The sequence below is a fragment of the Anguilla rostrata genome, chromosome 17, assembly GCF_018555375.3.
Source record: "Anguilla rostrata isolate EN2019 chromosome 17, ASM1855537v3, whole genome shotgun sequence".
In the NCBI taxonomy this organism is placed as follows: Eukaryota; Metazoa; Chordata; class Actinopteri; order Anguilliformes; family Anguillidae; genus Anguilla; species Anguilla rostrata.
This window is the reverse complement of record NC_057949.1, coordinates 5,509,009-5,536,908: the sequence shown is the minus strand read 5'-3', so window position 1 is coordinate 5,536,908 and position 27,900 is coordinate 5,509,009. Positions and strand designations below refer to the sequence as shown.

General features: G+C 45.4%; 1 protein-coding gene across 1 annotated transcript in view; it reads right to left on the bottom strand.

Moving 5' to 3' along the window:
* The window catches only part of LOC135243431 (BAI1-associated protein 3-like), an 82,095-nt gene that overhangs the window by 21,463 nt on the left and 32,732 nt on the right, over positions 1-27,900 (bottom strand). Inside the window, 7 exon segments of the mRNA XM_064315264.1 lie at positions 916-1,129; positions 1,792-1,858; positions 3,306-3,365; positions 6,241-6,348; positions 6,455-6,535; positions 6,626-6,713; positions 25,200-25,346. Coding sequence (XP_064171334.1) covers positions 916-1,129; positions 1,792-1,858; positions 3,306-3,365; positions 6,241-6,348; positions 6,455-6,535; positions 6,626-6,713; positions 25,200-25,346 — 765 coding nt within the window.

The window sequence follows — 27,900 nt, the reverse complement described above, 5'->3', positions numbered from 1 at the left end:
CAACATGAGAATTTCTTTGGCAAAGTGGGTAACTTTGCCAAAAAATATTTTTGGAACTTTATAAAAATCTGTCAAAGAGAGTCTCTCGCTATCTCTCTCTCTCTCTCTAGCTAATTCAACATATGTCTAGCCCTCCTGTTTGCACAATATCCTTAGATGTGCTGCTCGAACATGAACAGATTTTTAAACGTAAGCATCAGTTAATTCGGAATAGTGCTCTCTATAAGCACACATGCAGAAAAACAGACCAGACACTCTTAGAGCTCTGCCCCGTGGACAAGCCAGTGGCTTTTGGTCATTGGTCTGGGACTTCTTAGTCACTGCCTCTGAATCCCACTGAGCATGTATGTCGAATTCTGGAGCAGCCCCCTGAGGTGGTGTGGTCCACTTCCATACGCTGAACATGAGATGACTTTCTGGTGGAAGAGTGCTGTTGGGAGTCGTGCAGAAATGCAGACACTTGACTGTGTGCCATAGTGCTTACAGACAGCACGGGCCACACCTGATGACCCAACATCCTGTTCAGCTACTGTGCTTTGGTGTTTACATTTTTTGGTGGTTGTAGTCCCACCACTGTTCAGAAAATATTAGTCCACCATGTTGTCTTTTTAAGGGGGGGGGGGGGGGGCATTATGATGTGTTAACTGATATCAGAATGAAACAGAAGGCACTGCATTCTCATGGGCCCCTACCCCCAGCTCCGTTCCTGTTTGCGACCATCTCTATTTTTAACCTCCTGCTTCTCTAGTTCTCTCTCTTCTTCCAGCCTCACTTCTTCTCGCTCCGAACTAAAGCCTTTCTCCCTCTTTCTCCCCAACGTCATTAAAATGCAGCTGAATTTTTATAACCGCTAATTGGAGCCGTCGGTCACGTAAAAACGGAATCAGCGGGACGGGGCGATGTCGCGGTACTCACAACATGAAGTGCTCGTTCCACACCGGGTTGAGCGTCTCGGGTTTGACCTCGGTGACCTGGATGGACCGGGCCGCCAGCACCTCCTTCACGCTCGGCCGTTTCTCCAGCTTGTCCTTCCGCTTTCGAAAGCTGAACCTCCGCTCTTTCTTCTCCTCCGGCTCCTTGGGGCTTTGTCCCAGGAGGATGCCCAGCATGCAATAGGGGTCGCTGTATCCTGCCAGGCCCCCCCCCCCCAAGGTGACACAGTCGTCAAGACAGAACTTCTTCCTCAGTCACATGCAGCTATTACACGCAACAGGCTGCCATCTGGCTGATCTGCTTCTGAAGGCATCTGCGCCCGGCTCATGTTACGCCATCGAGCCACTTGTTTCTCGACGCGCCCCGGGTTCGACGAACCGCGCGTCAGTGCGTGCATTTCAAAGAGGGTCAAACAAAGGAGGAAATTGCTTGACGACTCACGCCGCTACAGTTTCATACACGGGCCGAGCCAGATGAATGACCTGTTGGAGCTTTTTAGAGCGTGAACTCCAGGTCAGACACCGGCGCCGGTGCAACACTGAAGGCAAGCGTGTGTTCCAAAACCATACGCAGTTCCATTATAATGGCCATGAATGGCAACTATGCTAAAGCCCAGATTCAATTAAACGGCAATGCGCTACGTCCTTAGCTATGGTTTTGGACGCGGTTTTCTTGCATTGCGTTTAGAATGAATCTGCCCGTAAGGAGGATGAGCAAAGAGAACAGAAGTCTGAAGGATGACAGATAAGTGCAAAATAAATGATAATCAATGAAATATTTTCATATCAGTGAAAATTAACGTGTAGCTCCACTGATAGTGACACTACTAATCAAAGGAAACATGCAAAAACATCTCACCATTGGCGTCTTTAGCCAGAAGATTTTTTCCCTTCATGACAGAGACCCTCAAGGAGAAAGTCGCTCTCTGTTTTAATGAAATAATTGTTGTGAGGTGAAAGCAGAATCAGCCTGAATTACAGTAAATGCACAATAACCGTGTGTAGATTCTAGACGACAGCATACATTTCCTAAAACGCGAGGAGAATGCGATCGGCTCTGCGGAACGTGAGATTGTTCGGTTTCCTTCAGACTCGAAAAAAATCGAAGGACGTTCTCTCTGCTAGATGTTTAATCTGAGCGTTCTGCGTGTGAAGAACACCGCTGTGTGCTGAAGGCTAGGCCCGTTGTGAGGAACGTCTTTTAAAGCGGCGCGATGTTTTCCGCTCCTACGGAGGCTTCCCGAGGACGCCGGCTTTCAGGCTGATAGCCGGTGCACAGCGAGGCCCCGGAATGACAGTTTAAAGAGGGCTTCGGCCTCCAGCCAGAGGTGGGTGATAGTATCTCTCCGGCGAGGATCATGTGCTTTGCTCTCGTGGAAGCGGACTGTGGAATGCGTCTGGTAAAATCAATACCCGAGACAGCGCCTCAGTAGACTACACTATACGGGTGCCACTGTAAATGCCTTTACTCCTGTGTCTTGCCTTTGATTTGCAGTGAGCTCCATAATGTTTGGGACAAAGACTTCTTTTTTTTTTCTTCTTGATTTGGCTCTGTCATCTATAATTTTAGATTTGTAATCAAACAATTCACATGTGGTTAAAGAGCAGATTCTCAGGTGTTATTAAAGGGTGTTCTTACACATTTTGGTTTCACCATGTAGAAATTACAGCACTTTTCATACATAGTCCCTCCGTTTCAGGACACTATAATGTTTGGGACAAGTGGCATCACAGGTCTTTCTGATTAGTCAGGCGTGTTCAATTGCTTCCTTAGTGCAGATATACAGTAAGAGAGCTTTCAGTATCTAGCCTTGATTTGATTAGGAAGGAAGGAAGGAAGACCTCTACAGTTGATGACTGAACAATTCTCACCATAGGCGTGGATGTGTCAGTGACTACTGTTTGCAGAACCTGGTGATGTCTATGATTCACAGACTTCAAGCATGCATTGCATGAAAAGGATATACAACAAAATACTGCACATGATTACTTTAATTTACATAGAATTAATGTAGTATGGTGCCCTGAAAAGGGGGAGCTACGTATAAAAAATGCTATAATTTTTATTTGGTGAAACCGAAGTGTATAAAATACCCTTAAATAAAAGCTGAAAATATGCACTTTAACTGAATGAGAATTGTTTTATTACGCATATAAAGTTGTGGAATGGAACGCAGAGCTAAATAAGTAAACAAACATGTTTTGTCCACAATTATTATGGAGCAGACTGTATGTCGAACTTCGATTCTGTGCAGGCGCAGATCAACAAAATGTTCACTGATCAGTATCTGTGGAGAATTCTTTTTTTTCCTTTCACAAACAGAACTAGCACCCGCCCACCGCCCACCCCCCACCCCAGAGGCGGCCTCTTACCTTGGATTCTTGAACTCTCTGTAAAATGATGTCATGTTCTTCCGGACCCATATCAAATACCTAGGCAACAGGAGTGGAAGTGAAAAGAGGAATTATGGGGCTTAGATCGCAGCGCTGACGTGGGATTCAGACTGGATCGTGGGAACCCTGGAAACAAACATCAGCGCCATCGAGAGCATATCTCTAATATCGTCTATAGTTATTAAATTAGTGTTTGTTCTGTGGTTCTGAGCATGAAGGCAGAGCCCCCCAGATTGTTCCGGAAAGACTTTTCATTATTAAAGACAAACAATCAAGCCTCCCCAGGTGGCAAGGGAGAAGACTGGCATGGGTGTAGCAGGCACGTCACCAGCTTGTACCCAGACAAGGGTGGATTAGACAGTGGGCTCATAATCAGATGAGCAGAGGTTAGACGATTGGCTCATACCCAGACGATCGGAGGTTCGGCAGACAGCTTGTACCCAAACGAGCGGAGGTTGGGCAGCCAGCTGTTTCTGTGAGCCATTTCTGTGAGTATGTCATGGTGAACAGCAGCCAATCACTGTCGCTTTGGATCATTCCCATAAACACACTACTTAGCCCACCAGATCAGTTTGAAGGCCATTGTAGCCGTAACTGCAGTTCCTGGGAAAGAAAATATGCAAATCCGAGGTCACTAGGATAGTCGTAACAATTTCCATGCTCTTCTGGAGCACAGACCAAAAGGCGAGGCAGCTCTCAAAGAGCACTTACAGCTAGCACCAGCCAATGCCTCATACTACAGCCATAGGATACTGAGCTTAAGGCGGGATTCAAATTCTGGACTGTATTCGGCTGCGCATTATGTCCACTGCAAAAACCATGCTTTGAACTTGCCATTTGTTCACGCCGAACTTCCCGTTGTTCGCAATGCACTTTATACAGTGAAATAAACCGGTCATTTTGTGATCACATCCCCTAAAAGACTACATTGTTTCTTGGGCAAAAATGAAAAAAAAAAAACAGCGGTTGTAGAAATTTTGTGATAAACAGTCACCGTGCTGTGACCAATGGGTATCAACCGTCATCGCCAATTATGCGGACCTGCATACCACAATTTCCAATTTACCGTGAGATCCAGGCAGCACAACCAGTAAAACGGCCATTTCGCTAACCAGAGCATTGGAGTCCTTTCATTTCCTTATCAGCACCGTTGCTTGTCAAGGTATACCGCAGTATGTAACCCCTCTGAGCAATGGACTTCAAAGTCAAATATGCGATCTGGTTAAAGCCAGCGAACTCGCTAGCAACATGGCGTCACTCCTTAACAGCAAGCGTGAGAGCTCTGCTTTTCATGGCTAATGGAAAAAAGGCCAGTGACTTGGCTGAGAAACTCGAGGTCAGTCCTTCAGTGCCGCGACACGCAGGCATTCAAACCAAGCGATCGAACACTCCAGGTGCTTCGACAATGGAATGCCAGAGACTAAAGCTGTTCCTCCTGTTTTTGAATCATCTGATAACGGAGCCAAGTGATCGGGTGTGCAGCCCTTCGCCGCGGCTAAAAGGACAATGTCAGCCGCCTGAAAAGCTTTCTGTTGACAGAAAGTACTGCGGCGTGGATGTCACCAAACGGGAATACCGTTCAGGGATGCCCAACACAGAACGAGCGGATACGGAACTGGAGATTTGGAAACGCCGGTTCACAACGACGCAAGACGACAGGCCATCTGATGCATGTGCAGAACTGAGAGTACTGTGGATATGTTCCCTGATATTCACACCACACTGACAGTGCTTCCTACCATGCCTGTGCCCACTGCTGGGCCACATTCAGCTGTTTGAGACACTTAAAGACAGATTTACGGAACAGCATGACAGAGGCCAGATTGCCAGGATTGGCATTGATGAACATTCGCAATGACTTTGAAATTGACACAGAGTGGGTGCTTCGGGAGTTCGACGCATCTGGGACAAGCAGGGCCCAGATGCGTCATTGTAAGGTAGGCCCATACTTTGTTATTCAGCCTGGCAAGCTCTGTGACAAAATGTTTTTTTTTTTTTTTTGTGGTCTGCAGATAATCGTTTTGTGGGTGGCGCAATAGATGTTTGCAGACTTTGCCTAGCTTATTGCTGTCAGCTAGGCAAAGTCGAGGTAACGTTAGTGATATTCAAGTGTGAAGAATGTGCTTTACTCAGCAGGGCCTATGCAAAGTCAGTGTCTGTAGGGTTAGCGGTTGCGCCTCTTAAAATGTAACACGCAGGCCGCAGTTTCTGCTATGGCTGCTTGCAGTGTTCACGTGGTGGATTAATGATGTAATAACAATTGGTAACAGCTGTGATAAATGTACATACATTCGATACATTCATTCTATTTAGTGGGCGACGCAGTATATACAATTGTTTGGTGGAGTCCCAGAGCCTTAGAAATGGCTTTGTAACCCTTTCCAAACTGATATATCTCAACAATTTTTTTTCTCATCTCTTCTGGAATTCCCTTTGACAGAGGCACATTGTGCTTGTACTTCACTCTGATGGTAAGGTTCGATATGACCAAGGTTTTGATTCAACAGGGTGGACTGGAATCAAGCCTGGCTGCGTTCAATCAGCTGAATCAACTTATCAATTAAATTTGATTAATTGCTTGATTGAGTAATTAACAAGGCAATTACTGTTTCACACGGATGATATGGATGTTTGATAACGTTTTTTTGTTACATATGTGAAATAACAATTGAAAAATTGATTTTTTTGTTTACTCAGGTTCCATTTGTCTCATATTATATTTTATCTAAAGATCTCAAAACCATTCAAGGTCACAAATATACAATAACAGATTAAAATCAGATAGGGGCCGATTACTTTTTCACAGCGCTGTATTTCCTGGTTCTGGTGAGAAACATGTGATCTCAGGGGGGAAAGCGGAGAAAGACAGCTCTCGCTGCTTTTAGGCTGTATAGACTGTAAGGAAGCCACAGACCTTCTGTAGGTAGGAGAAGAGCTCCCCTTCATTGGTCACGTACTCTGGGGAGGCCACGCCCACCCGATTCACCACTGTGTAGACCACCTCTTCATAAAGCAGATCCAGCTGAAAGACAGGTCGCATTAGTGTCTTACGTATGACCTAACCCCTGGGAAACTCACCTCTATCCTGAACACCCTCTAACCCTAACCCTAACCCCTGGGAAACTCACCTCTCTCCTGGACACTTTCTCGGGGATGCAGGCCTGGTCAGGGCACTCTGGAGGGGGTGAGGCCCTGTCCTGTCCTTCACACTGTCAGGAGAGAGAGAGACCAGCATCTCTGATATCTGTTCCCTTAACACACATCCCAACACCTGTTCCCTAAACACATATCTACAGTACCTCAGTCTGCGCGGTCCGCTCCACGGTTTCCTGCTTCTGCAGAATGTTCTCCATGCGCTTGAAGAACTCTCCATTTCCTTCAGCAATTCTGTGAAGCAGACAGTCAACAGCTTTCATTCCCACTTTGGGCTCAAATTATTCAACACATTACACAAGTTATTTTCTGCGCTTTGTTATTTTCTTTAATCTTGTATAGATACTCTGTTGCTCTGTTTGTCCGTATTCTGTGGTTTGTATAAAATGCTAATTCCTACACTAATCTCTATGGTGTACTCAATTAAGGACAGCATTTTATTTCTTCGTGTGTGTTGTGTGTTGTATATCAATGAATTCCATAATGTTGGACCAAACCAATTTTTTTTAACCTGATTTGTTTCTACTTCCCATTTCAGTTTTGTAACCTAACATTCGGTGGTTTAACAGATTCTCGCTCATCATATTATCTTCGCATTTACAACTTTCGATTTCACGTTGTAGAAATGACAGGACTTTTTATACACAGCGCATCCATTTCAGGGCATTGTAACGTTTGAGACAAATGGCTTTCTCAGGGGTTTCGGATGAGTCAGGTGTGTTCAATTGCTTCCTTGGTGCAGGTGTAAGAGCTTTCAGTGTCTAGTCTTGATTCTAGGCTTTTGATTGCCTTTGGAGTCTGTTATTGGCGTTTGTCAACAAGCGGACCAGAGTCGTGCCAGTGAAAGTCAAGGAAGCCATTATGAGGCTGAGAACTAAGAAGAAAAAAAAACTGTCAGAGACATAGGCCAAACCGTAGACTTACCAAAATCAACTATTTGGAACATTATTGAGAAGAAAGGGAGCACTGGAGAGCTCAGTAATCGCAAAGGGCCTGGTAGGCCAAGGAAGAACTCTAAAGTTCATGACCTGAGAATTCTCGCCATAATGAAAAAAAAAACCCTCAAACACCTGACCAAACGGTTAAGAAACACTCTTCAGGAGGCAGACATAGATGTGTCAGTGATTACTGTCGGCAGAAGACTTCACAAACAGAAATACAGAGGCTACACTGAAAGATGATCAATGATTCTCTGCCCAGTCGTCCCATCTTTTCTCTGCCCAGCCCACTCACCGTTGGTCCCTTTAGGCTCTTTCTGTGTAAACTTGTCATGGAGCAGAATTTATTAGACTGACAGGTGAAATAAATAAGCATTTTTTTCCACTTCGCACAAATAGCAACCCCACACACGCACGCACGCACGCGCACACACACACACACACACACACACACACACGCACACAGTCTCCTGAGTTCCCCAGGAGCTCAGTGACTACTATCATCTCTCTCAAGTCCAAAATTGTGTTTGTTTTCTGTTTACCAAATATGTCAGAGATTTTTTTTTCTGTGCCTTCATGCCAACGGCAAACACAGTCTAACACCAACTGACATCATACATGTTTTTTTCTGTTTGGATGATCAGGTGGAAATGGTCAGAGGGTGTTGAAGTTATTACAATGAAAAAGTGTTACACTTGGCCTGTACTTCCGTAATTGTCTCTGTCGGCGAATGCCCATTGTCTCGAAAACATTGTCTCATATCAGCCTGATATATTGGCCAGACCAATTGATTGGGCGATCTCTAATACAAACCACCAGGGCCAGGTTTCAGTTTGCTAAGAAGTACCTAAAAGAGCCTGTATAGTTCTGGAAAAAGATCTTGTTAACAGACGAGACCAAGATTTGCTTGCATTGTTGCTACCATAAATGGCTGCTGTTTTACCAGAGAGGAGGTTACTAATAGGCCGGAAGGTACATTCAGCGCTCAGAATGTCTTAGCCGATATTCAGATGGAGGATAAAGTACTGGATAAATTACATGAACTAAAGACAAATAAAGCAGCGGAGCCTGATGGCATGTACCCAAGGGTATTCGGTGAAATCCTCTATAATCCACTGGCAGGTATTTTTAGTCTATAGAAACTGGAGAAATGCCAGACAACAGGAAGCGAGGTAATGTAATATCAATATAAAAGAACAGAGACCGTACTGATCCAGGAAACTACAGGCCTGTCAGTTTAACTTGCAACGCACGTAAAAAACTGGAATCTATCATTAGTTACAAGTTAGAATTATTTCTTTAAAATAGCAAGCATGGTTCTCACAAGGGAGGGTCATGACTGACAAATCTTTTGGCATTCTTTGGGGAAGCTACCAAGTTCTTTGATTGTAGCAAGGCTTATGATATTATATATTTAGATTTCCAAAAAGCATTACATAAGGTACCACGAGAGACTCATTATCAGAATGAAGACAGTAGGACTACAGGAGTGGGTGCGGAACTGGCTACAGGGTAGAACACAAAGAGTAGTAGTTGGAGGGATCTTATCTGAACGGGGTACTGTGGGAAGTGGAGTCCCACAAAGACCAGTGCTGGAGCCACTGCTCTTCCCTATTTACATAAATAACCTTGACAGGGACATTGAAAGTACATTAGTTAAATTTGCAGATGATACAAAACTGGGAGGTTCAGCTAATTTTATAATGTACTAATGTAACCCAGAAGTGGGCAGTAACCTAGAAAATGAAATTTTATGAAAATAAATATTAAAAAAAGTTCTACGTGTGGGTAATAAAAACATACTTTATGGGAGGAATGAAGTTGGAATGTGCTCAATTTGAAAATGACTTAAGTGGATCTAGGCACTGTGCTGTAGCAGTAAAAAGGCAGTAAAAAAGGCCAACAGGATGCTGGGATATTCGGGCCAGTACAGTTGGCACTATGCATTCCACCAAACCCACATTCGTCTGTCAGACTTCTAAGGGTCTGCACCATCAAACATTTGCGCACGCACACGCACACTTGCAAACAAGCAGATGTACATATGTACACACACACACACACACGCACACGCACACTCCCACACACACACACACACTGATCCGGTCTGGATTCGATTGTGCACATGGAATTTCTAGCACGCATTGTCAAAACAAAATGACAAAAACACTTGAGGGAACCATCTGTAAAGCGCAGGAAGTCTCAGCCCTGCTGAGCCCAGCCCTACGCAGTAATCCTCACTTCCTTTACAGAGAGAATGAGAAAGGAAAGAGTGTCTTACTTCCACAGGCCTGTCGTTCACAATCATAAACCGTGCAGAATAAATAAGCCTGAGCGATCTTCGATGGACACGCGGCTCGAGAGCAGCCGGGCGGGGGGGGGAGAACGGGCCGCTCGAGAGCAGCCGGGCGGGGGGGGAGACCGGACCTGGCGGGATCAGGCTGAAGAAGAAAGAGGAAAAAAAAGAAAAGCGGATCGGAACAGCGGCGCTAACCAGCGCGGCCGCTCGAGGGATCGCGCGTGTTTTTCCGGCTTGTGGAGGGAAGAGGCGGCAAAGCCGCGCGCGCTCCTCAGCCCAAAGCCCTGCCTCGGGGCCTGAAGACGGCCCCCTGACGGCTGAGCCCGGTCCGACAGAAGGCGTTTCTGCTGAAGGGGGCTTGATTATCGGAGCCGTGGCACGCCGGGCCGTGTTCGAGACAGGGAAAACAATCAGATTTTCAGGAGACCTGGCTGCTGTTGTGTTGTGTTTTTGATTTTCTTTTCCCTGGCTGAGGGTGAAGAGTGATCAGGTGAAGACAGGGTGAACCTGCTGAGCCTGGGGGAGGTGGGGAGGGGGGAGGGGAGTGGGGGGGTGGGGGGTGAACTCAGGACTCGGATCGAATGCTGATCTTCCCCCTCCTGTCTCCATGGTGATGGTAACACATTTTGTGGTGGAATTTTCAGGGGGCACTGAGGGACCCTGGGAATTTCCCACTGACAGCACAGAGAGAGAGAGAGAGAGAAAGGAGGCAGGTAGAGAGGGATGGGAGAAAGACAGACAGAAAAAGACAGAAAAAGAGGGATGGAAAAATGAAAGAATGAGAGAAAGGGGATTGCGAGAACAAGAGAGACGAGAGAGAGAAAGGAAGTGGAATGGGAGAGAGGAAGAGAAGGGGGAGAGAGAGGGATGAGAAAGAGCAGGTCCGTGCTGGTGTGTTTCCTCTTCCCCTTATTTCCCAGCCCTCCCTCATTACGGCGAGGAGACGAGTCCATCTGCCGGAGTTACAGCCAATCACGCGCGGCCTCCCTGACCAGAGTCCGTAGCCATCCGGCGCTCCTGACAGAGTCCACCCACCCGCCCCCAGTCAGTCAACATGCTAATGAAAAGCCTTCAGCAGCGAGGGGAGAAGCGTGGCAGCCTGGTGAAGAGCAGAGTGACTCACTGGCCCACGGGGCAACAGCGGACGCTCGTGCCCCAGCCAAATCGGCAAATTCAATCACGTTTGAGCCAATCTCCCGGCGTCTTAATTACCAAAATCCGTCTTCTCGTTAATCTGCGATCGCCCGCGCGGTCTGCTGCGCTAGTGCTCGTCCAGACCGGAGGCGCGCGGGTTTGAGTCCAAATTGTGCCACTGCTTTAGCCTCCTTGGCTATGCGGTTGCCCGCCGATACGTTGCCTCGGTAATAAAAAGTTGTGTGATGATATTTGATCATATGAAGGCGTAGCCAAGCAAACGCACCACATAGGGATACAGCCCAAACAAGTGTGTGCAAACACAGAGAAGTTAGTGATTAGAGCACTGATGCTTGTGTGAATATAGTTTTTTCCCCCTTCATTTCAAAGCAGGATAGACCGCAGCTGAGAGTAATACAGTGCATGTTCCTCATAAAAGCATCAACGGGGGACTCTAAATGAGAACAGCCCTTGAGTGTATTAACTAACCAAATGCCTGTAATGTAATGTAATGTAACTTGTTTAATGAATGTTCTTACACGAAGGGCACGTTCTGACCTAAACTTCTACACAAAGATCGTGACGCATTTACACACAAAGGGGGTAAAACCCACCTCATCTATTCGGGTGGGAGATGCGCAGTAGTTGTTCTGCACCTAAACGCTCATGATAAGCGGACCAGGAGAGGTAGCTACGTGACTTGCGACTGGTTCCAGACGTTATCCGTCAAAGTTACCCGACCGAAGAAAGGAATGGAAGCGCTTTTTCACTTCTCAGTTTTGATTGGTAGATTTATGGGAAATCCCATGCCCATGTGAATCCAGACGTCTCAGGAACCTTGCCACAACTCAGCCGATGGCTCGGCAAGAATCTCGGCTTTTAAACACATCCTAAGTGCTTACCTTTCCAGTGCAGCGTTTGATTAAGCGTCTTGAATTAGGATTTGCTGTTACTTCCTTTGTTGTATGATTTCTGTGGTTGATTTTTTTTTTTACCAGTTACATCTGAACTGCTTGTTGTGTAAAGCACATTGAGTTACGTCCTGAATGAAGGAGATATATATATATATATATATATAAAGATAGGAAAGATATACACTACTGTTCAAAAGGCATCACTGAGGAATTTTTATGCTTTTCAAAAAAACTGATACTTTCATTCACCAAGGTAGCATTATGTTGATCAAAAAATACAGCCAAGACACTGATAATGTTACAAATTACAATTACTGTCTAAAATAACGTTTTTTTAATTGAATCTTATATTATTGCAAAGCCTCATTTTTAGCAGCCATTACACACAGCCAGTGTACCAATAGCACACTGTGTAATCCCACCCTTAAGTATTCATGCTAATGTGCTAATGTTGTACTAGAGAAAGCACTCCCATTACATTTAGTGCAATTAAAAACAATTGTGCGGTTTAATTAAGCTAAAAAATATCTTTCTTTCAGTTGCTACAGTACCTAGCACACTGACATGTCTAAAGTTCAATTTTGGTTTCAAAAATGGCCAAAAAGAAACAGCTTTCTCTAGAAACTCACGAGTCAATTGTTCTTTTGAGAGATGAAGGCTATTTTATGTGAGATTACCAAGAAAATTAATATTTCATACAAAAGTGTGCACTATTGCCTTGAAAGAAGAGAGCAAACTGGATGGAGTAGTGGAAGGCCCAGATGCCAAACATCTGTTTCATCTTTTGAACGGTAGTGTATCTACAACATAAGAAGGCTATATCTGTAACATAGGAAGGATATACCAACAAAATAATAAGGACATATCTATAACATAGGAACGATATATCTATAACATAATACAAACATAGTTATAACATAGAAAAGACATATCTATAACATAAGAATGAAACATCTATAACATAGAAGGGATATACTTATAAAATAGAAAGGATGTAACTATAAGATAAGATGAAACTCCTGTAGGGTAGGCTCGGCTGGTCTGGGCTGAAATCCCCAGCCTTGCAGCCAGTGACATCAGGCTGGCTCCGCCCCCTTTCAGAATGCTCCTGGTCAGCTGATCTTATACATCCCTACGTGCTGTACAGTCGAGTCTCTGTCCCCGCCCTCTTTCAGAATGCTCCTGCTCAGCTGATCTTAGACCTCCCTACGTGCTGTACAGTCGAATCTCTGTCCCCGCCCCCTTTCACTGATTCAGATGGCAGCTTGTGCAGACAGCTTGAAGACCATCGTCATGCCCTCGTGTTTCGATTGTCATTTGTATTTCCTTGTGTTCCTGTTATTAATGTTCCTTGTGCTTTTTATTTACATTACTTGAAGTGCTGTTTTATCCAATTGTAGTACAGTTTGTGACCAGCCATGGGGGTTGTGTGTGTGTGTGTGTATGTGTGACTGTGTATGACTGTGTGTGTGTGTTCATGTGCTTGTTCGTGCGTATTCTTTTGTACCCAGCTTTTCATCCATGTAGACACTGAAAGAGGAATTGGACTTTTCATTTGAAATAAACAGTAACAAAGAAAAAAATAACCCACAGGGTGGGCGTGACCACATCCCCAATTCACCTCCTAATTGATTCCAGCCCTCAGCCATTTTCTCGCTCCGTTCAGGTCACATTCCTCACACCCCCCTTATTAGTTCCAATTAGCCAAAGTATAAAAGCACGCTTTTCGTTTCAGTCTTTGCCAGATCGTTGATTTGTTGCCAAGCCTCGAACCTAGCATTTCTTGCTTTGAATCAAGCCTAGTGATAATTTCCCCGTACCCCGATTTCTTAGTACCTTCCTTTGTTTCTTTTTTTGACAAACTGAGTGAATACAAAAGGTTCTATTTGGTTTATGCACTTTAGTTTCACGGTGTTCCCCAGTCTGTCTTGTCCAAGTGTTTTGTCCTTGTCTCGTATTGTTTCGTGTTCTCTCTCCTTCACCCTGTTTACCTCCCCAGCTCCGACCTCCCGATCCAGCCCGTCCTTCGCCGGCCTCCCAGTTCCCAGCCCTGTTCCGCTGCCGAAGCCCAAGGAATCCCTTCCAGCGCCACGCCAAGCCGAACCCCGGACCACCTCCTCACCAACCCTCGCTGTCCCTGTTCCCAGCCAGCCCTGGTCCCTACCGCCCTCTGTTGTCCACTCAATAAAACATCTCTTTCTGAGTTCCCTAAAACTGCTGTCTTTGAGTCCTGCATTTTGGATGCCGCCTAGCCCGAAACGTAACAACCATAGTTTATTCATCACAATAAACCATGTTTAATGTGATGTTGTTTGCATTTGCCGGAAGCTTCAAAAGACAGGAAATTTCGATGGATCAGCCTGCTCTCCATCAAGGAGTATCAGCACAGATCTTTGACAACTGCTACAGCCCTGTATATGTCTACTGTACTTCAAACAACGTGTACTCACCACTGGGTAGATTGCCTAATATTCAACCCTTCTCTCAAAGAACCTAATTATACGTATTTCCACATTGCAGTTAGCATTTTTTTACGGAGCACTCTGTAATGTGTACCTCCCCCATCCCCCCCCCAGTACCGCACCCAGTGTAAAAACTGCTGCATGAGGTAGCCTATGTCACGGTTCCTCTCTGTTGTAACTTCATCCACTCTGGATGGCTTGGACACCTGTGGTAATAGAATGGGTTTTTCTTCCTGCAGAGCCACACATCCAGGGCCCCTGTCCCTGTGCCCCCCAGCAGTGGAATGAGCCAACTGCCATATTCAGATCAAGAAAAATGGTCATCTGCTCAGCTTCAGTACTCTTTATTAGCTGATTTATTGAACTGTTGCTCTCACAGGTTGTTGACATCATATTATGATCACATACTGATGTGCAGTAACGTTAATCTTGTATATCCTGTAAAAGTAGACACACAGACACACATGCGCGCGGACATGCACACGTACACACAGATCCACACAAACACAAAACATAAATCCATAAGTACACACACACACACTCTCTCTCTCTCTCTCTCACTCTCTCTCTTTCTCTCTATCTCTCGCTCGCCTTTTCTCATGAATTCCCCGCAAACAGATATCACATGGATTCTACAACAGCCCTAGTCAGGTTGCTAGGAAACAGCACCCTCCAACTCTGCTTCTTATTATTTTATTTTTTTCACTTTATTACTGTTTATTTCAAATGAAAAGTCCAATTCCTCTTTCAATGACTACATGGATGAAAAGCTGGGTACAAAAGAATACGCACAAACAAGCACATGTACACATGAACACACACACACACACACAGTCATACACAGTCACACACACACATACACAACCCCCATGGCTGGTCACAAACTGTACTAAAATTGGATAAAACAGCACTTCCAGAAAGCCTGTTTCAAGTAATGTAAATAAAAGCAGTGCTTCTTTTCTAAATTAGAGCCACATCTATGAAAAGGCTATGTTCTCTTGCTGAAGGAAAAATCTGAAAGCAAACACACTACACAAAATCTGCCATATAGCCTGTTAAATGGCACCTCTATAATCCTTTTTTTTGTGATACACTTGCAATATAAATATGCATGAAATTGTACTTTCCTTCTAGGACTGTAACATTCAGAGCATCGTACAAAAATAGATTTTATTTGCACACCAGAAAATTAATTCCTCCGTGCAATTAATCTAATCCTGTGTTCAGTGATACCGGAGGTCTTGCCACACATGCTTTTATTTCACTAGAAATCCCAAGCACTTGCTGAAATTAGACTGCATCTTTCCAAGTGACATCACTATTCACAATCTAAACATTCCCCACAGAATCCTGTAATGTATAGCCTCCCCACAGAACCCTGTAAAGTATAGCCCCCCCCCCCCACAGAATCCAGTAATGTATAGCCTCCCCACAGAACCCTGTAAAGTACCCCCCACAGAACCCTATAAAGTACCCTCCGACAGAACACTCAGTAAAGTATCACCCCCCTCAGAACTCTGCAAACTATCCCCCCCAACAGAACCCTATAAAGTACTTTCCATAAAACATTCTGTAAAGTAACATCCTAACCCCCCACAGAACCCTGTTTAAGTACCCCCCCCCCACATAACCCAGTAGAGTATCCCCCAAACAGAACACCATAAAGTATCACCCCCCACACAGAACACTGTAAAGTATCACCCCCACACAGAACACTGTAAAGTATCACCACCCACAGAACACCATAAAGTATCACCCCCCACACAGAACACTGTAAAGTATCACCACCCACACAGAACACTGTAAAGTATCACCCCCAACAGAACACTGTAAAGTATCACCCCCAACAGAACACTGTAAAGTATCACCACCCACAGAACACCGTAAAGTATCACCCCCAACAGACACGTAAGTATCCCCCCACAGACATTGTAAAGTATCACCCCCAACAGAACATTGTAAAGTATCACCCCCACAGAACACTGTAAAGTATCACCCCCACAGAACATTGTAAAGTATCACCCCCACAGAACACTGTAAAGTATCACCCCCCACAGAACACTGTAAAGTATCACCCCCACAGAACACTGTAAAGTATCACCCCCCACACAGAACACTGTAAAGTATCACCCCCAACAGGACACTGTAAAGTATCACCCCCAACAGGACACTGTAAAGCATCACCCCCCACAGAACATTGTAAAGTATCACCCCCCACAGAACACTGTAAAGTATCACCCCCACAGAACATTGTAAAGTATCACCCCCACAGAACATTGTAAAGTATCACTCCCCACAGAACATTGTAAAGTATCACCCCCACAGAACATTGTAAAGTATCACTCCCCACAGAACATTGTAAAGTATCACCCCCAACAGACACTGTAAAATATCACCCCCCACAAAACATTGTAAAGTATCACCCCCCACAGAGCCATAGACGTGGTCTGAGCAGGCGGGTGTTGAAACGCACAAATGCAGACCTGACTGACGGGAAAATTTTGCTGAGTTGCTTGAGAATACTATGCTATGCCATATTGACTGACGCACCCCCAGCAGCGGCTCCCCTCCCACCATGGTGCTCGGCGAGTCACGAAATTACAAAATGGCTCAGGCACATCAAACTCCATGATGAAAATACCACTTCAACCAGTCAACAGCTCACAACACGCCATGTGACGGCTGGAAAGTTTCAGGCTCAGTTTCAATTTAAGGGTATTTACATCCATATCCAGCGGTCCTTATACGAATTCAAACCCTCTTTATAAGATTGTCCCCATATATTAGGGGACCAAAAGTAATTGGAGAAAAACATAATCTTAAATGAAGTCATCGTATTTAGTACTTGGTTGCAAATTCTTTGCATTTGATGGCTGTTGATGAAGTGTGTGACCCATGATAGACATCATCAGACGCAGGGTATCTTTTCTGGTGATGCTTTGCCAGGTTTGTACTGCAGCCATCTTCAGTTCCTGTTTGTTTCTGGGGCATTTTTCCTTCAGTCTTGTCTTCAGCAAGTGAAACGCATGTTCAATTAGATTCAGGAGGAGTGATTGACTTGGCCAAACAAGAACACTCCACTCTTTGGCCATGAAATACTTTTGGAATGGAATCATTGTCCCGCTGCAAGGTGAAGCACGATCCAATGAGTTTTGAGGCATTCGGCTGGACCTGAGCAAACACAACGTTTCTGTACACTTCAGAATTCATTGTGCTCATCAGTGAAGACAGGAGAGCTAGTCACGGTGGCGGCCATAGCTGCCCAAGCCATAACACAATCTCCATCATGTTTCACAGATATGGGGAAGTGCTTTGGGTCATGAGGAGTCTCTTTCTTTCCCCACGTCTTCTTTCCTTTCCATCACTTTGGTACAGGCTAATACTTGTCTCATCTGTCCATAAAACTTTGTTCCAGAACAATACAATTTTTTATTGCACTTTTTAAATCAAAATCTAACCTGGTTTTTCTGTTCTTGAGGTTTACCAGCTGTTTGCATCTTATGTTGAAACCTCTGAGGTAGTGGAGTAGTCTTCTCTTTGTGGTAGTTTTTGACATATCTGTGCCTACATACCAGAGTGTTCTTGTTCTGTTTGACAGTTGAAAAGGCGTTTTGCTTCACAACTGAAAATATTCTTCAGTCATCCACTACAGTGATGTTCTGTGGTTTACCAGGTCATTTGCTATTGAACTCACCAGTGTGTTCTTGCTTCCAAACAATGTATTAAACAGTTGATTTTGACACACCCAAGGTTTTGGCCTTTTCTATGATCGATTTATTCAGATTTTTCAGCCTCATTATGGCCTGCTTTGCTGGCATTGACACTTATCTGATCCTCATGTTGAAAGACAACTGCAACAGGCTCCAAATGCAAATTCAACACCTAGAATGAACTTAAGATCTTTTGTTAGCTTTCTTGTGCATTAACTAATAATACAAAGACACATAACTGGCCAACAGACAGCTGAGCTCCCCTAAAACAAGGGGACTATGTATAAAAAGGACTATGATCATCTGAAATGGATGTAAATACCCTCAAATTAAAGCAGACAGTTTATTTCAACCTCATATTCACGGTTTTAATTCAAACTCAATTTCCTGGAGTATAGAGACAAAGCAACAAAAACTGTGTCACAATAATGTTGAAGTGGCAAAAGTAATATTGAGTCTGGTATTTACTTTTAGAATTTTTGGCGTTTTTGTAAACGGAAGAGCAGATATGTAAATAAGCAGAATTTAGTTATTACAGTAGATGTTGTTTGATACATTCAGGACCCTACTTCGGTAGTGTCTAACATACAGCCTGAAAGTAAACCTCTGCAGGTAAACATTTCTGTAACACCTGAGCAGGAGCTCAGCTGCCCAGTGACCACAGTCACACCCACGGGTCAGAGTCGGCTTAGCGTGGCTGTGCGCAGCTCACCTGGCCAGTGACCACAGTCACACCCACGGGTCAGAGTCCGCTTAGCGTGGCCGTGCGGAGCTCACCTGGCCAGTGACCACAGTCACACCCACGGGTCAGAGTCCGCTTAGCGTGGCCGTGCGGAGCTCACCTGGCCAGTGACCACAGTCACACCCAAGGGTCAGAGTCGGCTTAGCGTGGCTGTGTGGAGCTCACCTGCCCAGTGACCACAGTCACACCCACGGGTCAGAGTCCGCTTAGCGTGGCTGTGCGCAGCTCACCTGCCCAGTGACCACAGTCACACCCACGGGTCAGAGTCCGCTTAGCGTGGCTGTGCGGAGCTCAGCTGCCCAGTGACCACAGTCACACCCACGGGTCAGAGTCCGCTTAGCGTGGCTGTGCGGAGCTCACCTGCCCAGTGACCACAGTCACACCCACGGGTCAGAGTCCGCTTAGCGTGGCTGTGCGGAGCTCAGCTGCCCAGTGACCACAGTCACACCCACGGGTCAGAGTCCGCTTAGCGTGGCTGTGCGCAGCTCACCTGCCCAGTGACCACAGTCACACCCACGGGTCAGAGTCGGCTTAGCGTGGCTGTGCGCAGCTCACCTGCCCAGTGACCACAGTCACACCCACGGGTCAGAGTCCGCTTAGCGTGGCTGTGCGGAGCTCACCTGCCCAGTGACCACAGTCACACCCACGGGTCAGAGTCCGCTTAGCGTGGCTGTGCGGAGCTCACCTGCCCAGTGACCACAGTCACACCCACGGGTCAGAGTCGGCTTAGCGTGGCTGTGTGGAGCTCACCTGCCCAGTGACCACAGTCACACCCACGGGTCAGAGTCGGCTTAGCGTGGCTGTGCGGAGCTCACCTGCCCAGTGACCACAGTCACACCCACGGGTCAGAGTCCGCTTAGCGTGGCTGTGCGGAGCTCAGCTGCCCAGTGACCACAGTCACACCCACGGGTCAGAGTCGGCTTAGCGTGGCTGTGCGGCGCTCACCTGGCCAGGGCTCGTACCGCGGTGTGTACGTGCCACAGACGTCTCCGAGACGCCAGCGTGGGCGTTACCCCTCTCTCCGCTCCTAATTAAGACCGTGCTCGGCTTCCTGGAGCCGTAATGGCCTCCGCGCGGCGGCCTGCGGGGGACGGGGGGGGGGGGAAAGTGGCGGGTCGGCGGGCGCGGGCTGACGCGGCTCATCCATCGAGCAGCCGCATAACGCCGCGGCGGGGCGCCGAGGTCATGTGACCCAAACCCGAGACGTCCTTTGTTTCAACGCGGGTATCACACGAAGCTCTGGCGGAAGAACATCCCCGGGGTTTCTTTCAATTAGCGGCAAATTGGAAAGGGGAGGTTTTTATTATTTAGCCCCTAATTTATACAAACTGTCAGACATGGCAATGCTACGTGCTTTACCGCTCACTGTAATTTCAAAAAAAAAAAAGCCGCAGGTTTTCAAAGATAATCCCATAACCGTGATCTTAATTGTATTTTTTTTTATTTGTTCTTTGGAAAATGCAGCCCACGCCATTTATAATGTTTGGCAGTACATGTAACAGGTGCTTTTTCAAAATGAAACAGGTGTCCTGATTAAAGATAAAACCGCTCAGGTTATAAAAACTGACATACTGGGGTTGCTATGGAAACCTTAAGGATCACTTCTGCATTACTTCTGCCTTTGAATTCAGTCAATGAGGGAAAAAAATAATAATAATAATAAAACAGAAGACTTGTTGTAACGGCTGTCTGGGAAAATAACACAGAATCGTACTACGCTGTATATTTTTAGCCTCCACTCCATGCCAGGCATAATTGGGTTCATGCATCATTTGTGCATATTTACAGGAGATTCACTGCATGAATGCACCACGCTCAGATGAATAAACCAATCTAATATTTAGGCATAATTTCAAAAAATATTGAGTCTTTGTTTATCCGTGGTGAGAGAAAAGAAAACATTGTTTTTTTGAACAGGCAGAGTCTTCATTATAGACAATAATGCGTCCACAGCACTGTCGGTGATAGGCAGCTCAAGAAAGCTCATCTTGGTTGGTTATGTTTACCTGAACCCTTAAAAGGAAAATAGGAATATGAAAATACACAAAGATGAGACATTTGTGGAAGCACAACTACAACTGTGTGGCCTGAGAGGTCTGTCATAAGTGTCTGCCACAGATGTTTATAGGCATTTTGTGGCTTTTCCCACTTTGTAATGCCAAAAAGAGGGTGGTCCAAAATTAAGGTTGCACAGTGTACCGCTCCAAAAAAAGTACCATGGTACCAATTTTTTTTAAATTTATTTTAAACGGTTTTGTACACACCTTAGTTATCACTTCAACTGTTCGGGATCATTTTTGGTACAGCAAAAAAAATGTATTACACCCCTAGAATTGAAGGGAACCTTGATGTAGTGGGTGTACCTACTGGCCCGTAAGTGTGTGTGTGTGTACGTGTATGTGTGAGTGTGTGTGTGTGTGTGTGTGTGGAACTGTGAGTGAGAGAAAGCTGGCTGCATAGCTCTGTGTCCTTGTGGAGGAAGAGAAGTTAGCTTGATATAATAGCAGCTGTAATATAATGCTGGTCGTCCCCAACTTGTTGGAAATCAGGGTGCTCAAGCTGAAATATGACAGTACTTTGCCTACAAAGCCGAAGATAAAGGTGAGCCTGACAGCATTATTACAGCGCCCTTTTGCAAAAAATGCTGAGAAGCTTGTCTCGCCAAGGGAAACAACATGTTCAACCTTGCAGAGCATCTGTCTGACAACTACCCTGATCTCTTAAGGAACTTTGAATCAAGATAACCTTGAATACTAACAGATAGATACACGACAAGTATGAATAAGGTTTGTTGATGGTTTAACAATGGCAGTGCTATTATGTACAATTAGCTCACATCTTGAGTAACTTTATTTCTGATTTTGTGTGTCAGATATTTTAAGAAATGTTTTTGAAAAGATTTGTAAAGTTTACATTTCATTTTATGAAAAATGATTGGTTATCAGTGGTATCAAAGGACCAAACCTGGTATCAGAACAACACCAATCCAGCCTGAGCTTTTAGATAGCAACTGTGTGCCTACTCCTACCCAAGCCTGAACCTTTTTTCTGACAAATATTTCATTTTATGAATATATGCTTATTGGTATTTGAGATGGTTGCAGTGGTGTACAGCTAACTTCCAAAATAAAGGAAATGAGAGATACAGAGAAAAAATACTGAAAGCAGGTGCCTCCACACAGGTGTGGTTCCTGAGTTAATTAAGCGATTACTATGCCAGAATGCTGACAGCTGTGTATAAATATACCAGGCAGGCTCAGTCACCCATTACTTCAGCTGTCATGGCCAGAAGAGCTCAGCAAGGTGAAGAGGGGTGATTGTTGCAGCAGGAGTTTGACAGGAGTTTCAGGGACTTGAGACTGCTGAACCTGCTCATTTTCCTCAAGGGAAACACATTCTACTCAACACTGTGGCTGAAAGCACACACACTCCTCAACACTGTGGCTGAAAGCACACACATTCCTCAACACTGTGGCTGAAGCACACACACTCCTCAACACTGTGGCTGAAAGCACACACACTCCTCAACACTGTGACTGAAAGCACACACACTCCTCAACACTGTGGCTGAAAGCACACACACTCCTGAACACCGTGACTGAAGCACACACACTCCTCAACACTACGGCTAAAAGGCCACATACTCCTCAACACTGTCTAAAGGCACACATTCTCATCAACATTGTGCATAAAAGCTACACACTCCTCAACACTGAGGAGGTGAACACCTCTACAGTGATGTCTGCGCATCAGCTTGAAATGCAAGGCAAATCAGACAAGTAACATTGAATCACCTGACTGCAAATACCAATCCAGAGTGCAAGCTGATTCTTTCACAAAGAAATGGCTAGTGTCATTTAGTGTCCTTTGGCACATATATGTATATGACTGGGCATTCCCACCCAGGGAGAAAAGTGGGGGAAAAGAATCAGGTTTGTTTCCCCAATGAAGTCCTCTGCTGGCCAAAAATGTTTAATTTCCCAGGCCCAAGAAACACTTTGGGCCTGTTGGACAGATTCAAGGCCTCCAACCTTGTAAAAGCGGTTTCACAGAGACTGGTGAATCATTTGCAAAAATATTACCCGGCATGAATTATTAAAACAATATAGTTTCAAATTACATTCCCTGCATCTTCATAAAGCCCCCCGCCCACCCATCCAATCTCCAACAGGAGGATTGAAAAGGAAGAGTCGAACAGGGAACGCCCACGCTGGAAAACCTCTCTCCGTTCTCTTAAGCTCCAGGTCAAGGTGATCATCCGCAGGGGTCGAGGTGATGATCCTTTCTTAATCTACCCCCCCAAACTTCATGCACCGTGTGAAGGCCAAGGGAGGAGATGAGGTGCGACTGAGGGAGCAAACTTGGGGGGGGGGAAAGGAGTCATTTGTCCTAGGCTTGACTGCGTTTATGAGTGGCGTGCAATTTTGTCCCGGGATTGGTGGCTAATCAGGACCGGCTCAATTCAAATCCTCATCGTTTTCTCTTGTGCGATCACCGACTGGCGGCACGAGACCTTTCCAGTGTGTCTCTTTCCCTGACGGACGGCCAGTATCTGGCCCGCGTTTATATAACCACTGAACCATTTTTATCGAACAAAAGAGAAGCTGAAGGCTGACCTACTGCTCCTGGATACCATCGTATCCAGCCTCTCTCTTTGATCATTTCATAATTGAGCACTGAATCGTCCTTATTTGTGCCGCTGCTTTGGCGTGCGAGGGGAACGCGAGGCGAAGGACGGCTCCTGATAAAAGGATAGAGGCCCAATTACGCCTTCGGTCTGAAGTAGACAACAACTGCTCAGCTTCCTGTGGAAGTCTTTACCGCGAAGTCCTGCGTCTGTATCAAAGTACCATTGAGTGCACTGTCATCACCACCAAAAGCACCACTGCCCAGCATCTGAACTATCACCATCATCACCCCTACTAGTACTATCACCCTGGAAACCCCAACAACACTAACATCACTCTGATATGCGCCACCGACACTAACACCACTCTCATTTACACCACCAACACTAACGCCATCACGATACACCATCACCTGAACCTTTACCACCTCCGCCACTACCAACTGAACCTACATCACCAACACCCCTATCATATACATCACCAACCCCAACACAATCGCAAAATAAATATATGAAAATGACATCAGCACAAACACCATCAACCCCACTGCAGCACAGCCCCAACGAAGTACTACCGCACGTGGGTGAAGTTGGTGGGGTGGGGGGGGGGGATGGCTGGTGGGGTGTGGGTGAAGTTAGTGGGCTGAGCATGCTGGGTGGAGTCCTAGGGGGCTCCTCTTACAGCCAAACTTGCAGATGTAAATTCTAGGTGGGGCTCTGTTGTTCCACTGCTGACGCACCGAGTGAGGCACTCAACCTAACTGCAGCTGAACACGTCAAATAAATAACAAACTCCAATCGGGTCAGACCGTTACCCATGAACGTACGCACGCCAGTGCCATTTAAACCGCCGGCGCTGGGACACGAGCTGACGGTTCCTCCGCACGCAGGCCTGTCTCTGTTTACAGCAGGGACCGCCGAGGCATCTGGGTACACGGGCCGGCGTGACGGGTGTCGTGACAGACCGGTAAGGTCAGGCGAGCCGCGCAGAGCAAACAGCGTCGGGTCCGGAGCGCGGCGCTAACGCGCTACCGCGCTGCCGGGGGACGTTCGCTGAACCGCTCGCTTTGTGCTAATAATCCTGCCCTCGCCACCGCGGGGGACGTGCTGCTGAGCGGGCTGGCACAAAATGGCTGCCCTGCCACACATTTTAATTAAACTGATCCCCCTTGCTGTATACAGACCTTCACATTACTTTTCTAATAATAATAACAGGCACTCGCATAATAATAATAATAATAATTAGTCAAATGCAGTTTTGTCTTGCCAAGTCAGTAATCCTATGTACAGTGCAAAAATAGCCCAGGAATCCTTTGTGAACAGTGAAGGATAACCATTATTACATTATTACAGTAGCTGTGACTACAGTGCTGTATATTAGAGTAGCTCAGACTCCAGTGAAATGCAGTGCTGTACATTAGAGTAGCTCTGACTCCAGTGAAATGCAGTGCTGTATATTACAGTAGCTCAGACTCCAGTGAAATGCAGTGCTGTATATTACAGTAGTCCTGACTCCAGTGAAATACAGTGCTGTATATTACAGTAGCTCTGACTCCAGTGAAATGCAGTGCTGTGCATCACAGTAGCTCTGACTCCAGAGAAATGCAGTGCTGTATATTAGGGAAGCTCTGACTCCAGTGAAATACTGTGCTGTATATTACAGTAGCTCTGACTCCAGTGAAATACAGTGCTGTATATTACAGTAGCTCTGACTCCAGTGAAATAGTGCTGTATATTGCAGTAGCTCTGACTCCAGTGAAATGCAGTGCTATATATTACAGTAGCTCTGACTACAGTGAAGTGCAGTGTGCCCTATCTGTGTGTAGCACAGAGCAGGAGGGCTTGGTCCAGTACAGTGCTGCCACACTGAGACGCAGGCGTGTGGCAATACTCACCCATAGGTGGCGCTCTCCGGGCAGTGCGTGAGAGGGCTGCTGGCCTGAGGGGTGGGATCCCTCCTTCCCCGTAGCGACTGGCTCCTCTGCACCTGGCGCAGAACGCTGCTCTTCAGATCCAGCAGCGTTGACATGCTTATGCACCCCCTGCAGGCACAGAGACAATGCAGAAATGAATGCATGTATGCATATGCACCGTATGCAGGTACAGGAGACAATGCAGAAATGAATGCATGTATGCATATGCACCATATGCAGGTACAGGAGACAATGCATAAATAAATGCATGTATGCATATGCACCATATGCAGGTACAGGAGACAATGCAGAAATAAATGTATGTGTGCATATGCACCATATGCAGGTACAGGAGACAATGCAGAAATGAATGCATGTATGCATATGCACCATATGCAGATACAGGAAACAATTCAGAAATTAATGCATGTATGCATATGCACTGAATGCAAGCACAGGAGACCATGCTGAAATTAATGCATGTATGCTTATGCACCGTATACAGGCACACAAGACAGTGTGTGTGTTTATTTAACCACAGCAAAGATGGGAACATGTCCAAGGTTTCAGCTCATGCCTAGTTTAGGGGCATAACATATTTTTCTTTTTTCTCAAGTTATGAAAATATTCATTGATTACACAGAAAGCCAAGAAAACACAGGGTATTATGAATCACTGTTTCACCACTAAAAAAAAGGTCAAATGTTAAAAAGAATTGTTGATTATGAACTGCTGATGTATATCACTGTTGTAATGTTGAAGTGGGAAAGAACAGAAATATGTAATCATGTGGAGAAAAATGTTGATTGGTTCAGTCCTTCATTGAACATGCTGTCCTCATAAATATTCATTTCGTCCAAGGCCTCCAAATGTTGAGTGTTCTGTTTATTATTAAGCATTGCAAAACAAATGTTTGTTGAAAAAATTTTTTTTTTTGGGTATAAAGTGTCAAGAACTTGCTAGTGCATAATGTTCCCAGCATATGTACGGAAAAAGTTATGGTTTGTTTATGCAGGAGACAACAATGTGTGTCCTTTCGTGGAAGCCTAACAACCTATGCACTATTGGAAACGTCATTTAATTGGCTAAAATGCTTCTCAGTTGTTAGAATAATAGCTATGTACTGGGGAGAAGGTCCCATTGGCTGTGCTGAGAGACTACTTGGCCAGTATTGGTCAGAGGACCATGTAGGCGGGCTCATCGTCTTCCAGAGAGTCTGTATAAACCAAAGATATTAACATTTCCCTTTTACACAGTGTGTATACAAGGGCAAAACAGACAGCAATAATTCCTCAAGAGAATTTGTGACTAAACAATGGACATTCAATCAATGTCTCTATGACTTTTTTGGAACTAAAAACTACAAAGGATTTTGTTTGCAAGACCACTGCTGTGATAAATATACCGATTTTACAGTGCTTCGTGCTGTCTGTGGATTTCCAAAACACAGAAGGAGACAGACCCCCAAGTCTGTTTTACCTCCCTAAGTTACAAACTGAGGAACCGTTGTAGCTAAAACATTGACATTGTAAAATAGTTATGTGATAGAACCGTGAATCTTAACACTTTCTCAGGGTATAATGTGTGACCAGATTGACTGAAAATTTCACCATACAAAATGGAATGAACGCAAATAAACCCCTTGTTTAACGGAGTTAAGGGGTTAAACAACAATAAAACACTGTGTTTAATATTTTAAGGCGAAACGACTTAAATGCAGGAATGATTCGAGATTTATGGACATAAATGGCATCCCCGGTGTGAGTGTGGAAAGACGGATACTGGGTCAATGTGGGTTGAACCGATGCATGTTGCATGCAAACATCCTCTGATGGTGTCATTATGGGGCGATATAGCTCAGGAGGTAAGACCGATTGTCTGGCAGTCGGAGGGTTGCCGGTTCAAACCCCGCCCTGGGCATGTCGAAGTGTCCTTGAGCAAGACACCTAACCCCTAACCCCTAACTGCTCTGGCGAATGAGAGGCATCAATTGTAAAGCGCTTTGGATAAAAGCGCTATATAAATGCAGTCCATTTACCATTCAGTCATGGAAAGACTACATGGAGGATGTGTCAGAAACATTTAAGAATGTTCTGAATTAAAATACTGAAATGGCACATTTGTGTAATGTTGCTATCATTCAAGGTGGAATGAACAGAAATCACATATGGAATTCAAATTCTTCGCTAATTGGAATAGCAAAACAAAATAATATTGTAATAACGAGGTTCCTGCAATGTCTCTTGTGATGCAGATATACTGTCGAATGGACATCTAGAACATTAGACAAGAGAACAGGTAGGGAACATTGCCCTAATATTCTAGAAATGTTTTGAGAAACAAAACAAAACAAAAAAAAGAACATTTTGGCTGGGTTGGAACAAACAAGAACGATAAGGAACAGCAATAATGAATTCTGATCTTTTTAACGCAGCTGTAAGACAGAGAGCTCCACGCGTTTGCCCCAATGCCACGTTCGTCCACGAGCCCCTCCCACACACACTGTATTCACCAATGATCGACCACGGCTGACGCTGCAAAGGGCTGACTGGCAGCTGTCAGTGGGCCGGGTTGATGAGCACTGCTTCTCGATAGCTGTCACTAATGTGAGCTCTGAAGCACCTGGGCTATTACCTTCAGCAGAAGAAGTGCGCTTTTCTTCTGTGTTCGAAACCAATTAATC